This window comes from Ovis canadensis, chromosome 1 (assembly GCF_042477335.2).
Source record: "Ovis canadensis isolate MfBH-ARS-UI-01 breed Bighorn chromosome 1, ARS-UI_OviCan_v2, whole genome shotgun sequence".
NCBI lineage: Eukaryota > Metazoa > Chordata > Mammalia > Artiodactyla > Bovidae > Ovis > Ovis canadensis.
In genome coordinates, this window is record NC_091245.1 from 177,439,401 (window position 1) to 177,456,990 (window position 17,590).

The window sequence follows — 17,590 nt, forward strand, 5'->3', positions numbered from 1 at the left end:
ACTTTCAAGTCTCGGTACCTAAGTTTTGCATGATTTTTCTCGAAGAGGGACTCTCGAATTGTGTAAGGTTTAGACCTCACAAAACGACTCCGCATAGGGAACCAATGTAGAAGAGGAACATGATCAGATAATTGTTTATAAGAATGATCATCTGATAGGCGATAATTGGAGTAGGTAGGAGTAAAGTGGGGAGGTCAGATGAGAATCAAGACAGTGGTCTGGATTACTGAGGTTGCAGGGAAGATGGAGAGAAGAAGATGGATTTCACATGCAGTTAAGTGCAGGACTTGCTCACTTACTGACCCTATCTATAAATAAAACAGTACCTACTATGCCACCAGGCTTCCCTTGTGGCTCAGCTGGTAAAGAATCTGCCCGCAATGCAGGAGACCTGGGTTCGATCCCTGGGTTGGGAAGATACCCTAGAGAAGGGAAAGGCTATCCACTCCAGTATTCTGGCCTGGAGAATTCCATGGACTATACAGTCCACAGGATCACAAAGAGTCAGAGACAACTGATTGACTTTCGCTTTCACTATGCCACCAGTTAAGAGCTGTGATCTTACCCTTCTTCTTATAGTTTAAGTAATAGTAATTTTCAAAAGGTTGAAAACAAATGTCTCAAAAAAGTATAAAATGAACACATGACAAAGATTTTACTCATCATAATAAACTATTCATCCATTATTATCTTAGATAATGAGGGAACCAGTAATATGGTAGGTAAGACTTGTTCAAATGAGAATTTGTATCAGAATTTAGATTATCAGCCAAAGGGAAGCTGATATAAATTTGCTAATAGTTGCAAAAACACTAATATCCTATTAAGCAATAAACTGTAATGTCAGGAGCTATTTCTACTACCAGATGGAAATAACTCCATCTCTACTAACAAAATCCATTTGTATTACTAGGGATAGGAATTATTTATGTTGCTCTCAGACAAGAATCGGAGAAGGCAGTGGCACCCCACTCCAGTGTTCTTGCCTGGAGAATCCCAGGGATGGGGAAGCCTAGTGGGCTGCCGTCTATGGGGTCGCACAGAGCCGGACATGACTGAAGCGACTTAGCTTAGCAGCAGACAAGAATTATTTGCATTTCTATCAGTTTTCTGCCAAGTTGGCCTCTACTCTTACAAAGTTTTAAGACAGCTTATTCAACATAAGGTCAAAGATATACCCCAGGTGAAGAAGAAAATGGCAAACCACTAGAATATTCTTGCCTGGAAAATCCCACGGACAGAGGAGCCTGGCATGCTACAATCCATGGGGTCACAAAGAGTAGGACATGACTGAGCTTGCACACATGCATACCCAGCACTGAAATGAAAGACACTGAGCAATCCTTTTCTGCCCATTTATAAGTTCTGGGCAATATTTTCTGGACACCTATATAATCACTACACTGTAAGATTTAAAAGAGCAAGGATTTTGTTTAACTCATTGCTGAGTCATCAGCATCTAGAACTATATACAGTATGTAGTTGGCTTGCAATAAATACATATTGAATGAGTGAGTGGAAGATGAGAAAGTAAGAATGTGAGTGTGAACAATGTCTGGTACAAGGACCTAGTAGTTGTAATGTGGAGGAAGGTACATGTGGACGGAGGGACAGGCTTTTTTTTTTTTTTTAAGTCATAGGTGTTTAAAGCCAGATAAGGATCCAATGAAGAGAGACACTGAATACACTGGTGAGGAGGTGTTCCAGATACAACTGTTTTCAAAGGTTTACACCTAATAAGGATGTGAGGACCAGAGCCACAATCTCCCTAGGCCTCTTCTCACTCCAAGCCTCTAAAAATTGAGGGAACAAGAGAGAAAGGGTTGGACTAGCTCAATGATTCTCACCAATTTGGTCTTGTAGCTACTTTGCACTCTTAAAAATTGAGAATTGTTGAGATTTTGCTGTCTATCAATAGTTGCCAGATGAGACATTAAAACAGAAATTTTCCTAAAATATTTGTTCATTAAAAGTAACAATAAACCTATTACTTAAATATCTTTATGAAACATAATATATTTCTCTAAAAGAAAGGCAATGCCAAAGAATGCTCTAACTACGGCACAATTGCACTCATCTCACACGCTAGTAGAGTAATGCTCAAAATTCTCCAAGCTAGGCTTCAGCAATATGTGAACCGTGAACTTCCAGATGTTCAAGCTGGTTGTAGAAAAGGCAGAAGAACCAGAGATCAAATTGCCAACATCCACTGGATCATGGAAAAAGCAAGAGAGTTCCAGAAAAACATCTATTTCTGCTTTATTGACTATGCCAAAGCCTTTGACTTATGTGGATCACAATAAACTGTGGAAAATTCTGAAAGAGATGGGAATATCAGACCACATGACCTGCCTCTTGAGAAATCTGTATGCAGGTCAGGAAGCAACAGTTAGAACTGGACATGGAACAACAGACTGGTTCCAAATAGGAGAAGGAGTACGTCAAGGCTGTATATTGTCACCCTGCTTATTTAACTTCTATGCAGAGTACATCATGAGAAATGCAGGGCTGGAAGAAGCACAAGCTGGAATCAAGATTGCCGGGAGAAATATCAATAATTTCAGATATGCAGATGACACCATCCTTATGGAAGAAAGTGAAAAGGAACTAAAAAGCCTGTTGATGAAAGTGAAAGAGGAGCGTGAAAAAGTTAAAAAGCTCAACATTCAGAAAACTAAGATCATGGCATCTGGTCCCATCACTTCATGGGAAATAGTTGGGGAAACAGTGGAAACAGTGTCAGACTTTATTCTGGAAGGCTCCAAAAATCACTGCAGATGATGATTGCAGCCATGAAATTAAAAGACACTTACTCCTTGGAAAGAAAGTTATGACCAACCTAGACAGCATATTCAAAAGCAGAGACATTACTTTGCCAACAAAGATCCATCTAGTCAAGGCTATGATTTTTCCAGTGGTCATGTATGCATGTGAGAATTGGACTGTGAAGAAAGCTGAGCGCCGATGAATTGATGCTTTTGAACTGTGGTGTTGGAGAAGACTCTTGAGAGACCTTTGGACTGCAAGGAGGTCCAACCAGTCCGTCCTAAAGGAGATCAGTCCTAGATGTTCATTGGCAGGACTGATGCTAAAGCTGAAACTCCAATACTTTGGCCACCTCCAATGAATTGACTCATTGGAAAAGACTCTGATGCTGGGAAGGACTGGGGGCAGGAGGAGAAGGGGATAACAGAGGATGAGATGGCTGGATGGCATCACCGACTTGATGGAGAAGAGTTTGGGTGAACTCCAGGAGTTGGTGATGGACAGGGAGGCCTGGCGTGCTGCAATTCATAGGGTCTCAAAGAGTAGGACACAACTGAGCCACTGAACTGAACTGAACTGAACTGAAAAGAAATTTAGACAGAAGTGTTACATTGTTTTACAAACCTCTTGCAAATTCATGTCTGGCTTAATAGAGCTGGGTTCTTTTTTAAAAAAAGCTTTAGAAAAAATGTAATATAGGTCAGAAACTCAGCTCCAAAGAAAGGAAGATTTCTAGAGAATAAATAAAATAACCTAAAAATCTTTTTTCTTATTCTTAATTGATCTAACAAATTACATGAAAAGATGTTCTAATCATATATCACTAGGGAATTGCAAATTAAAATTGTACTACTGCACACCTTTAAGAATGGCCAAGATCCAAAGCACTAACAAACAACCCCAAACGCTAGTGAGGATGTGGAGCAGAAAGAAGTCTCATTCATTGCTGGTGGGAATACAAAACAGGAGAGCCACTTCGGAAGACAGTTTGGCAGTTTCTTACAAAACTAACCAGACATTTATAAGATTCAGAAATGACGCTCCTTGATATTTACCCAAGAGTTGAAAACTGTGTGTTCACACAAAAACCTGCACACAAATGTTTATAGCAGCTTTATTCATAATTGCTCAAACTTGGAAGCAACCAAGGTGGCCTTCAAGACATGAATGGATATATTATGGTACATCCAGACAATGGAGTATTCAGCATTAAGTCAAAAACTGCTAAAAAAAAAAAAACCAAAAACATATTAACTTAAACAAAACCAAATTACATTCTATCAATGCATAGCTAGTAACAGTCACTTTCAGGTAAACCTTAAGTACAGAATACAGACATTCCTATCTGTACTTAAGGCATCAGGCCACACTGAGGATGGTGAGAACAGAGTATAGCAGTCGCTGGGATGTGAATCACTTTAACTGTGGGCTCTCCACCATTTATCCTTTTTCCCCTGATTACTAGTAAAGAGATTGAATCAGTAATCAAAAACTTCTCATCAAGCAAATGTCCAAGACCAGATGACTTCAGTGGTGAAGTCTAACTTTTTAAAAATTGAGGTAAAATCATATAAAACATTACGTTACAGATGTACAGGGCTTCCCAGATGGCACAGTGGTAAAGAATCCTCCTGCCAATGCAGGAGATGCAGGTTTGATCCCTGGGTCAGGAAGTTTCCCCCGGAGAAGGAAATGGCAAGTCCTCCACCAATATTTTTGCCTGGAAAATTCCATGGATAGCAAAGCCTGGCAGACTGAAGTCCATGAGTTCCCAAAGAATCGAGCACAACTGAACGACTGAGCAATTGAGCAGACACGTGCACACATCCTCTACAGACAGACAACACAGTAATTCAATATTTGATACTACAAAAATCTAGTTACCATGATTACCATAAAATTACCCCCTTCACCCATTTCCCGACCTCCCATTCCTTCCCTTCTGGTAATCACTTAGTCTGTTTTAAGACGTGGCCCATTTGAAAGCAATGATGTTGATGTAGCCAAACCAAGTTTCTTCCTCCTCCCCATTGTGATTAATCTTTTCATAATCTTCTTATTCCTATAAAGCAAACAGAACAGAATTTTGAAAAATGTTTAGAATAAGATAGATTATTCCATACCAAATCCTTGAAAATGATCAATAAAATAAGGACTATACTTCTGGAGTCTGAGTACCACCTAAAGGATTTTAAAATTAAAAAGATTTTATGTGGTAAACAAAAGAAAGACTGTCCACTTAATATCAGGGCTCCTATTCTGTATACCACAATTGGTTCAGCCACCTTTATCTTTATACCTTCCCTTTCCTCCTCACAGCTTCTCTCCAAATGCCCTCTCTGTTCACAAAGCTCTTGGTATTCCCTGTAAAAACAAAACAGGAAAAGGAAGGGAAGAAGGAGAGAAAGACACAAACAAGCTCCCTTGATATTACTGCCTCAGCTGCTATCTCCTCTTGCTCAGTTCAAGTAGCAGAGATCAATAGGACCTGTTCCCAGTTCTTCACATGCTCTACTTCAACTATCACCTGACCCTCTCAGCCGACTCTCAAAAAGACCACCAGTAGTGTCCCAAATTGACATTCGCAACAGCGCTGCATTAATCATCATCTTAAATGGCTGTCTTACTGCCATCCATTTCCTTCTGAAACTCTACCCTTGGCTTTCTCACTTCTCTCCCAACCTCTAGCTGCACTTTTCCAGTCTTCATTGCTCACTTGCCATCAACAAGCTGATTCTCTTTAAGATTCTTCTGCAGTCCTTTCTAATTCCCAAAGATGTTTCTCTCTAACCCATCCTTTCTGAGCACTGGACACATGTCAGTCATGTATCACATATAATTTTTGGCCATCGAACTGAATTTCTATTAATACCTATCCTCTAATAAGATGGCATCCTGTTCTCTACACTCCTGCAACTCTTACATTTCTCTTTAAGTTCTTTGTAAAGTTCATAAATTACATATTTCCAGAATTACAATTATCTCTTACTTTCCAATCTAGTCTCTGTAGCAAGATTTCAGTCTACCATCCAAAAAAAAAAAAAATACTATAATTTCCCATCACACCAATCTTGCATCACCTCCAGCCAATTCTATTACCATAACCTGGATTTTGTATTCATGGATGACCATTGGGAATTATGTGTCTACATAAAACCTAAAGCACTGCTTGTGTGTATTCCTAATGTGTATTTTCTTGGATAGAGGATATGTCATTATTATTATTTTCTCAAAGAAGTCTTATGTCCCAGAAGTGACTGAGAGACTATGACCTGCAGGATAATATGAGACCTTTAATATAGATATGAAACCAGTAGTCTGCTCCTCCCCTTTACAGACTTACTCATCAATCAGCTTCAATTTATTGGCTTTCAATTTATTTGCAGTCTGTAAGTAGGTCATATTCTTCCACTTTCAGGTATTGATATGGGCTGTTTTCACTACCAAAATGCCCAAATTGTTAATTTCTAACTGGTGAGCTCTTCCTCAGTACATGTAATCCCTTCTAAAATTTCCCTAAGTCACTCCAATATAAGTACTACCCATATATTTTCATAGCATCTCTTAGTCATTTTCATCCTGGCATGCTAAATGGGTTTTATCTTATTAATTTTTGTATCCCCAGCTAAGTATCTGACATATGGTAAGAACTCTGATTTTTTTCTTTCTTAAAATAGATCTCTCGGACTTCCCTTGTGGTAGAGTGGATAAGAATTCAACTGCCAATGCAGGGGACGAGGTTTCAATCCCTGGTCTGAGAAGATTCCGCATATTGAGAAGCAGCTAAGCCCATGCACCACAACTACAGAAGCCTGTGCCTACAGCCTATGTCCCACAACAAGAGAAGCCACCACAACAAGAAGCCCATGCACTGCAACAAAGGGTAGCCCCTGCTCGATGCAACTAGAGAAAGCCCACATGCAGCAAAGATCCAGCACAAACAAAAAGCAACAACAAAAAGAAGAGATCTCTCTAAAATTGAGACAGTTAAGGTCCAACTTGTCAGATACTTTGTTAAGGTTGCTAAGAAGAAGCCATATTTATCTGAGTTCTAATCTACCACTAAATTATGTTTGCTTCCTAGTTCCCTGAAAGTGAAAGGCGCTCAGTCATGTACAACTCTTTGTGACCCCATGGACTATACAGTCCATGGAATTCTCCAGGCCAGAATACTGGAGTGGGTAGCCTTTCCCTTTTCCAGGGGATCTTCTAAACCCAGGGATCAAACCCAGGTCTCCCATATTGCAGGTGGATTCTTTACCAGCTGAGCCACAAGGGAAGCCCAAGAATACTGGAGTGGGTAGCCTATCCCTCCTCTAGCGGATCTTCCCAACCCAGGAATCAAACCAGGGTCTCCTGGATTGCAGGTGATTTCTATATGGCTTTCTGGATATACAGCATATAGATTCTTATCTATATGGCAAATTAATGAAACAGCATACTTCCCCTCTGCCTTCTCCCACCAAATTATTCAGAAACCCATCTAGCCATCTGTGTGCCGTACTTAAAAATATACTTAAGGGGTACCTCTTAGCACATTCAGGGCATAACAGGTTATCTTCCATGTCTGGGGGTGCAAAAGTGCAGGCAGGTAACATGAAGAGGGAGGTCATCCTCCTGGGGGTGTCAGGCACCCAGGTCTGACCTGCTTGGAACTGCAGGCGAACCCAACCTTCTGTGTTTGCCAAGAGCGGTCTACCATGGACCACACACCACCGGACACCTAGACGGGGAAGAAGAAGCACATATAAACTGCTAAGATCAGATAACAGCGCCCCAATTCAACCCCTCAGTGAGTCCCTCTTCATTTCACTCTTATATTCTGTTGATGAATCAACTGAATAAGAAGCATAAAAAATGTAGACCAAAAGACACCATAATCTGATTCACAAACTACATAGCACAAGGGACACTAACATTCAACTTTTGGGAAACCTTGCTTTGTGTCTAGGATTTTGCTAAGTGATTTATATGTATTAATATATTTATTCTTAACAACTTTATTAGTATTTGATTTAATTTACAGGTGAGGTAAATCAAGTTTACAGTGTTAAAAGAAAATAATTTTCCCAGAACCAAAACAAGGATATGTATATTCTAGACTCATGGTCCATTTGCCTAACCACTACACTGTACTACAATCATGGAAAACAGGCAGAAAGATCTTTGTTTAAAAGTCTAAGAAACAATCTAACTGGGGAGATGGGATATTTGAGAGACAACAGAGGAAGTCCTATCTACTGAGAGTAGGTATCTAGTGTCTGAAATTTAGACAAAGGATCAATCAATGTAGGCTTAAGTAGCTATAAAATCTCCCCACAGTCTAAAACAAGAGTAGAGATTACCATGCTCCTGGATAGTAGAACTAATATTGTTTAAATGGATATACCACCCAAAGCAATCTACAGACTTAATGTGATTCCTATCAAATCACCATGAGATTTTTCACAAAACTAGAATAAGTAATCCTAAAATTGATATGGCACCATAAGAGCCTGAATTACCAAACAACCCTGAGGAAAAAGAGCAAAGTAGGAGCATAACCCTCTCAGACTTCAGATAATACTACAAAATACATTAATGAAAACAGCATGGTAAAACAGACATTTGGGCCAATGGAACGAAAAAGAGAGCCCAGAAATGAACCCACACACTTGGCTCAACTAATCTTTGACAAAGGAAGCAAGAGTGTACAATGGAGAAAAGACAGTCTCTTCAGCAAATGGTGTTGGGAAAGTTACAACTGCATGTAAATCAATTAAGTTAGAATACATCCTTATGCCGCATACAAAAACTAACTCAAAATGGCTTAAAGATTTAAATATAAGACATGACACCATAAAAGTAGAAATTTCCATATAATCCAGCCATCCATCTACTGGGCATATATTCAGACAAAACTATAATTCAAAAACATACATGCACCCCAGTGTTCATAGCAGCACTATTTACAACAGCCAAAACATGGGAAAAAAATCTAAATGTCCATCAACAAATGGATAAAGAAGATGCAATGGAATGAAATAGAATATTGTGCTCACTCACTCAGTCATGTCCAACTCTTTGCAACCCCATGGACTGTAGCCCACCGGGCAAGAATTTCCCAGGCAAGAATATTGGAACAGCTTGCCCTTTCCTTCAGGGGATCTTCCCAACCCAGGGATCAAGCCCAAATCTCCTGTACTGGCAGGTGGATTCTTTACCACTGCGCCATCTGGGAAGCCTCAGTGGAATATTCAGTTCAGTTCAGTCACTCAGTCGTGTCCAACTCTTTGCGACCCCATGAACTGCAGCCCGCCAGGCCTCCCTGTCCATCACCAACTCCAACTCCCGGAGTTCACTCAAACTCATGTCCATCAAGTCGGTGATGCCGTCCAGCCATCTCATCCTCTGTCGTCCCCTTTTCCTCCTGCCCCCAATCCCTCCCACCATCAGAGTCTTTTCCAGTGAGTCAACTCTTTGCATGAGGTGGCCAGGGTATTGGAGTTTCAGCTTTAGCATCAGTCCTTCCAAAGAACACCCAGGACTGATCTCCTTTAGGATGGACTGGTTGGATCTCCTTGCAGTCCAAGGGACTCTCAAGAGTCTTCTCCAACACCATAGTTCAAAAGCATCAATTCTTCAGTGCTCAGCTTTCTTCACAGTCCAACTCTCACATCCATACCTGACTACTGGAAAAACTATAGCCTTGACTAGATGGACCTTTGTTGGCAAAGTAATGTCTCTGCTTTTGAATATGCTATCTAGGTTGGTCAAAACTTTTCTTCCAAGGAGTAAGTGTCTTTTAATTTCATGGCCGCAGTCACCATCTGCAGTGATTTTAGAGCCCCGCAAAATAAAGTCTGACACTGTTTCCACTGTTTCCCCATCTATTTCCCATGAAGTGTTGGGACCAGGTGCCATGATCTTCGTTTTCTGAATGTTGAGCTTTAAGCCAACTTTTTCACTCTCCTCTTTCACTTTCATCCAGAGGCTTTTTAGTTCCTCTTCACTTTCTGCCATAAGGGTGGTGTCATCTGCATATCTGAGGTTATTGATATTTCTCCCAGCAATCTTGATTCCAGCTTGTGCTTCTTCCAGCTCAGCGTTTCTCATGATGTATATAAGTCAAATAAGCAGGGTGACAATATACAGCCTTGACGTACTCCTTTTCCCATCTGGAACCAGTGTGTTGTTCCATGTCCAGTTCTAACTGTTGCTTCCTGACCTGCATACAGGTTTCTCAAGAGGCAGGTCAGGGGGTCTGGTATTCCCATTACTCAGCCATAAAAAAAGAATGAAAGAATGTCGTTTGCAGCAGCAACATGGATGGACCTGGAGATTATCATACTAAGTAAAGTAAGTCAGAAAGAGAAAGACTAATACCATACGATATCACGTACATGTGGCATCTAAAATATGGACACAAATGAACTTATCTACAAAGTGGAAACAGATTCAGACACAGAGGATGAAGACTTGTGGATGCCAAGAGGGAAGGGTGTGGGAAGGATGGATAGTAAGTTTGAGATTAACAGATGCAAGCTATTATATATAGAATGGACACAAGGATCTATATTCAGTATCCTGTGATGTCATAATGGAAAAGAATATGAAAAAGAATGTGTGTGTATATATAACTGAGTCACTTTGCTATACAATATGAATTAATACAATTTTGTAAATCAACTGTGACTTCAATATAATACATTTTAAAGAAATAAATTTAGAAAGAGTAAAGATACTACGGCACAATATACATGGTGGCTAGGCACGCTCCTTTATCCCAGTAGGTGCTTGATAACTGCTGGGTGAAGAGGAGCTAAAAGGGTAAGTAAGTCTGGGGTGCCATTCGCTCATATGGCACATTAATGTAAATTAGAAAGAAGTGTCATCATTGGGGAAGCAGGTGTCCGAGACAGTTTTGTGGCTGGATACTGCTTTTGAAAATTAGTAAAAGGTGCTCATTTCTCCTCACAGAAGGAAGTACAGCCGGGGTGGGGGGGGGGGGGGGCGCTGGGGGTAGTCAGCAGGCCAATTTTAGCTCCCAGTCTTTTCTTTTTTTTTGTCTGGGTTCTTTGTGTGGTGAACAATGCGCATCACCACACAAGTCAGTCCTGAATAACAGGATTCAGAACACCTCTGGAAATGGGGTAGAGGGAGGAAAAGAATTCAAGCCACAGAAGACAGTGACTTTGTACTGACCAGAGGTAGGTTGTTCTGGAACTGAAAACAGAAATACCAAATAGAGAAGCAGAAACTGAAGAAAGATGAAGCTAAGTTATGCTCACTCAAGATTTCTCAAGAAAAAATTCAATTATTTATCGCCTACTTTTAATATGCCAAGTTGTATCTCATAAGCCTCACAGTCATTCTATGAAGTCGAAGAGTTGAAATCGTCAATTTTATAAATCAGGATACTAGGGTTTACACTGGGAAACTTGGGTTTCTCCAAGAGAAAGGGAAAGATCTCCGGCCGCGGCTGGCCTCATTATCAGATTATGCTTTCTTTCCACCTTCTGCTTGGTGATGAGAAAGTGTCCCCAACTCAATCACCTGACTCAGAGCCATTCAGGCAAAACTTGACTATCAATCAAAAGATAAGCCTTCTGTGAAGCTAACATTGCATCTGCAGCTAGTTTAACCCTCACTGTATCTATCATTAGTATCTTCTGGGACTTCCCTGGAGGTCCAGTGGTTAAGACTTCACACTTTCAATGCAGGGGGCAAAGGTTCAATCCCTGGGTGGGGATCTAAGATCCCACATGCCATGTAGTGAAACCAAAAAGTAAAGCAATTTTTAAAAAAAAGAGTGCCTTCTTTCTCTGGAATGGTAACCACTGTTTAAGGTTGATCTTACCTGAGGCTTGTGGCAGAAAGGATTCAGAGGTACGAAGGGCACGTGAATTCACAGCCTTTGGCTGAACAGCCCTTGCAGCAATTCTTGACCATGCTGCCAGCATGGCTACCTGAGCTGAAGTTACCACCTCAACCGTTTTAGTCCTTTCCTCACTCTCACTCATCTTCCTTTTCTGGACACTTCCCCTCTTGGTCACCATGCTGTGTTTCCTTGAACGTGAGTGCATTCGGGCCTCCCGTGATGATTTAGGAATATACTGCAAACGAAATTCACAATGAGTATACAGCGAAGTGCCACTGCCCTAAGCACATGTGTGCGGGTTTTATCATTCTTCATGCATTGACCTGTGTATGTCAGTGCAGAAATGGTTTAAGAATGTCAGTCCCCTCAAAGCAGTGATTCTCAGCTAGGAGAAATTCTGTTTGCTAAACTGTGTGTAGGGGGAGGGAGGTTACTGACACATTGTGGGTAGAATCCAGGGATATTTAGCCTACTAAACATCCTAAAATGCACAGGACAACCCGTAGGAGAAAAAGAAACTAACTGGCCCCAGATGTCAATTGTCTTGAATGAGAAACCTTGCCTTCAAGGTACAAGGTATAGAGATGGTGGAGAAGAGGGAAAATTTACAGAACTTACATCACCACATTCCTCACTCACCTGATCTTTTTCAGGATAAGCATGTTCCTGGAGTCGCCGATAAACTTCTATTTTCTAAGGAAATTAAGAAGGGAAATAAAATTAAAGGGCTTTCCTGGTGGCTCAGAGGGTAAAGCGTCTGCCTGCAATGCAAGAGACCTGAGTTCAATCCCAGGATCAGGAAAATCCCCTGGAGAAGGAACCAACTCCAGTACTCTTGCCTGGAAAATTCCACAGATGGAGGAGCCTGGTAGGCTACAGTCCATGGGGTCACAGAGTCATACACGACTTAGCAACTTCACTTCTCATAAAAATTACAAGCTGGCAGAGCTCCCACACTTGTTCCAAGCACCAGAGATCCCCACCAGTGCACTCACCTGGCCGTCGGTACTCAGCTTAAGCTGTTGGCACCAGTACCGCAAAGTGTCTCGACTCACATTGTTAATCGGAGGCAATGTGGCCGGCAAGGGACACACTGATCTTCTAAAGCTAGAGCTTGGACAATCTTCCTCAGGCTCATTTGTTTGAGGAACAGGAACTGAGGAAAGAAGGGAACCAAAACAGCAGTACATTAATCTATTTGTAAAATTGATTTTAATTTTATGAAGTTCTCACTCCCCACAACTCAGTTTGCAAATATACATATCCAGTATTCTTTCCTCATCTTACAAAGAAGGTAATAGATTCAGAATTCAAGTACTTGCCCAAGATCACACCACCATAAAAATGGCAGACCTAGGACTCATATCTACATTTTGAAATTATAAATTTTTTTATACTACATTCAGCAAACTGTTTTTTTACAGCCATCCCTGACTTCCTGAATAGAACATTACATTGGATTGCTCTCCAAAATGTCCAGAAACTGGTCCACAAACTATCTGTCCTTATAGAAATCATTCAAACCACCCCATCCAACAACAGTCTTCCATTCTGTCCACATGCCTCGTTTTCCTCAACAAAGAAAAGTTACCCTGTCTCACATCACTTTGCTTAGATTTAACTTGTCACTAGCTACTCTATCTTGAAGCCCTTGTTATTTGCCCCCGCCAAATAAAATCACTCTAAAAATACTTCTTTGATGCCTCTATATGAAGTCCCAAGAACAGATAGGAAGAGTCTACTAGATATTTTATCAGCAATTACTCACCAAGCAAAAGATTAGATGTTTTCAAAGTGATTTAGCCTCCCAAATACCATCTGATCTTATATGTGGAATCTAAAAAAGCTAAATTCAGGCACAGAGAGTATATTGGTGGTTGCCAGGAACTGAGGGCAGGGGAAATGGGGTTTCCCTGGATCAAAGGGTACAAATTTTCAGTTATAAGATGAGTAAGTTCTAGGGATCTAATGCATATCAACGTAACTATAGTTAACACAATAAAGTATTCATAAAAATGAAGCGAGTGAATCTTAAAATGTTCTCACCATGATGAAGGGAGTTAACTGCGAGATGATGAATGTGTTCTTATTTTGTCATCATTTCTTAATTTCTTATTATTGTTCTTAATCTTATTTGGTCATCATTTTGGAATAGACACATACATCAATCATCACATTATATACCTTAAAATTACACAATGTTTTCTGTGTCAATTATATATAACAAAAAACTCAGAAAAAAATGATCTGGTCTCCGTAAGAGGTATGTAAAAAGTGTATTCACCAAAGTGAAAGAAGACTGGGCTTCGTGGGTTGGGAATTTGAGCTCACATCTAGATCGCATAAGATCACGCTCTATTCAAAGCACTCCACTGACTATTTTTTGTCTTTTTCAAAGTAAGACGGTAAGGGTGCTTAGCGAATGAAAAGTATGAGAGTTTGAGAAATCTCTTACCACAGGTTATCAAGGTGAGAATTAAGCTGGGTGTCACATAGCTAAACGTCAGGGGAACTTACTTTTCCTGGGCTTCCCAGAGTTGGAGGGGCCGCAAACTGAGCTAACCCTGTGGTCTTAATACCTTGATCATTTGTATTCAGTGCCTCCTCTTTGCCTTCTGAAGTTGAGGAAACACCTGGTTCCACTTGATGGTCTTCAATAATTTCCTCATTAACTGGATACAGTGTAAGAATCACATTTTCTTCATCTAATGGCCCTTCAAAGAAATTCTGGAAAAGGAAGTGTCAATTACTGTTCTCATTTAATGCTGTACACTAAGATGTTTAACTTCATGGCGCAACTAATGAATAAGAAACTGAGAAGCCAGCAGTTGGATAGAAAGACTGAGATTCCCTGAATTTGATATTGATTAGTAGATCCTTTATTGTGAAGTGTGAAAGTGAAAGTTGCTCAGGCATTTCCAACTCCTTTCGACCCCATGGACTATACAGTCCATGGAAATCTCCAGGCCAGAATACTGGAGTGGGTTGTCATTCCCTTCTCCAGGGGATCTTCCCAACCCAGGGATTGAACCCAGGTCTCCTGAATTGCAGGTGGATTCTTTACCATCTGAGCCACCAGAGAAGCCCCTAGTAGACCCTTTATTAGATAAGAAAAACAATGAGGAAATGAGCAAAAGTAGATTTACACCAACTCAATAACATGAGTTTGAGTAAGCTCCGGGAGTTGGTAATGGACAGGGAAGTCTGGCGTGCTGCCGTCCGTGGGGTCGCAAAAAGTTAGACATGACTGAGCAACTGAACTGACCGATAAGAAGAAATTAAAGCATAGATCTTGGGTTTGGGGAAACCATTTCCCTCATAGCCTGTCTCTTCATCAGCTAAAGCATATTTTCATTTTATCTCCTAAATCTACGTGAAAGGTGTTTCTGCCTTCTCATCTTCTATTGTGTGATTCAAGTAAGCATCAACTCTCACTGGCAAGAGCAAATTATCTTCTGTTTTTCCAAAATCCATCTATGCCCCTTTCTACAGACTGCTCTCCTGCTTATTTAAAATACTTTAGTTGGGAGGGAGTCTCAAACATGGAGGGGTTATATATAAACATCTAATCTGATATTCTTGCCTGGAGAATCCCTGAACAAAGTAGCCTAGCGGGCTACAGTCCGTGGGGTCACAGAGTCGGATACGACTGAGTACTAACACTTTCACACTTTTGCTTTTCATAGCTGATTCACCGTAGAGCAGCAGAATCTAACACAACATTGCAAATCAATTATACTCCAATTTTTAAAAGTAAATAATAATTTAATTATTAAAATAATTTTTAAAAAATAAAATATTTCCGTTAAAGACAAAATTCCCTCATGCAACCTGTAAATTCTTGAACAGCAGGGCCCCTGCCTTCCTTTCCAGTTTAAGACCCCTGAGCTTTCCGAGCTTCAGCCATAGCAACCTTGTTTAAGCCCCAGGACCTGAGGGAAGCAAATGTATCTGTTTTACTCTCCACAGCAAACACAGGGTACACAGTGGACACTCAGTGTTCTTTTAACAATTTCATGAATGAAAGATAAAGTGGATAGGTAGAAAGGAACTGATATTTATGGGTTTTGTACAGTACGCATGCACTGTGCTAGGAGCTTTCTATAGTTCTCACTTAATCCTATAACACACTTATAGTAATTTACTGATTTTCATATTTTACAAATTAGGCAACTGAAAGTGTTACTTGCTCAGTCATATCCTACTCTTTGTGACTCTATAGACTCGGAGAAGGCAATGGCACCCCACTCCAGTACTCTTGCCTGGAAAATCCCATGGACGGGGGAGCCTGGTGGGCTGCCGTCTACGGGGTCACAGAGTCAGACACGACTAAAGCGACTTAGCAGCAGACTCTGTCATTGGGAATTCTCCAGGCAAGAATACTGCAGGGGGTTGTTGCCATGCCTTCCTCCAGGGGATGTTCCCCACCCAGAACCGGGACCTCCTGCGTTGCAGGCACTCTTTATTGTCTGAGCCACCAGGGAAGTAACTGAGGCTCAGAAATTAAATGGCGTAGAGTCACATATGCTTAAGTTTCTTAACTTTTCCTCTCAATCCAAGGGCAAATAAACTCCATTCCAGCTCAATTGTAATACACTCTTTTCTGAACAGCTAGATGCATCTGCATTTGACAGCCTTTCCCTCTGTTTGTTCAGTCATCAATTGTGTCTGACTCTTTGCGACCCCATGGACTGCAACACACCAGGCTTCCCTCCCCATTTAAATCTTTTCAAAAATTTCCCCTTGCTTTCACACTTCAGCTTGCAACTAGGGATTTTGCATCTGTACACCACTTTTTCAAAGTACTCTGGGACATATTTTACTGGTCAGCTTAAAAATACAAATTGGCATTATTGGGGGAAGTATCATTCCAGTCAAGAGGTAAACAGTTTTATAACTTGCCCATAAATTCTATACTTAATATTGGCCAATTCTGTCCTTCAACCCACATTGTGGTCCCTGTGTGTGTATGTGTGTGTGTGTCCCAGTTGTGTCCGACTCTATGCGACCACGTGGACTGTAGCCCACCAGGCTCTTCTGTCCATGCAAAAATACTGAAGTGGGTAGCTATTCCCTTCTCCAAGTGGTTCCTGTGAATGAAACCTGCTCAGTTTATATTCTAATCTAGTTAAAGACTCGGAGAAGGCAATGACACCCCACTCCAGTACTCTTGCCTGGAAAATCTTGCGGACAGAGGAGCCTGGTGGGCTACAGTCCATGGGGTCGCTAAGAGTTGAACACGACTGAAAGACTTCAGTTTCAAGCATTGGAGAAGGAAATGGCAACCCACTCCAGTGTTCTTGCCTGGAAAATCCCAGGGACGGGGGAGCCTGGTGGGCTGCCGCCTATGGGGTCACACAGAGTCGGACATGACTGAAGTGACTTAGCAGCAACAGTAGCAGCTAAAGACTATCCAAGCAAAGTCAGAAAACCTGTTTTGTAGCAGGGCCATTGGGAATGGATTGCTTCTTATCCCTGAAGGGAAGAAACCACTAGTCAATTCACTGCTTGAAGCATATTACCTTTTTCACTCTTTTCACTGCAGCCGGTCATTTCTTTAGCATTTTATCTTGCCCAACTACAACATGTTTTTCTATGAAAAAAAGTATCTTACTTAGAACTAGAAAGAGAAATATTTAATTTCTCCCTTTTACTTTCACCCAAGCTGTATACCACAACCACATGAAAGAAAATAATTCACTTGCAAAGAGGAGATTCTCAGAGATTTCTCACATCCAGAAATTAAGACTTGTGGCAAAAGAGAAATAGAAGTGAGCTCTAGAAAAGCTTTAAAAAGTGAATCTGTGGGAAAATGAGTGAAATTAAAACCAAACTTACCTTCTCATAATTTGAGTATGCCATTTCAAGTAATGCTCAGAGAAAGGCAGAGCCACAATGTTCAATCTCTGCAGTTTAATCCTCTGAACCAGAGGGTTTCTAGCCCAGTTTCTCTTTCCTTTTGTA

General features: G+C 40.8%; 1 protein-coding gene across 1 annotated transcript; it reads right to left on the reverse strand.

Annotated features, from left to right (window-relative positions):
• Positions 1 to 3,866: 3,866 nt before the first annotated feature.
• On the reverse strand, positions 3,867 to 17,488 carry DPPA2 (developmental pluripotency associated 2). The gene is made up of 7 exons (XM_069592282.1): positions 17,465 to 17,488; positions 14,206 to 14,353; positions 12,622 to 12,782; positions 12,266 to 12,319; positions 11,606 to 11,861; positions 7,294 to 7,489; positions 3,867 to 4,828 (listed from the first exon to the last, which is right to left on the reverse strand). Exons 1-7 carry the CDS (start codon positions 17,486 to 17,488, stop codon positions 4,720 to 4,722), a joined length of 948 nt encoding a protein of 315 aa, XP_069448383.1. The 3' UTR covers positions 3,867 to 4,719.
• Positions 17,489 to 17,590: the final 102 nt, after the last annotated feature.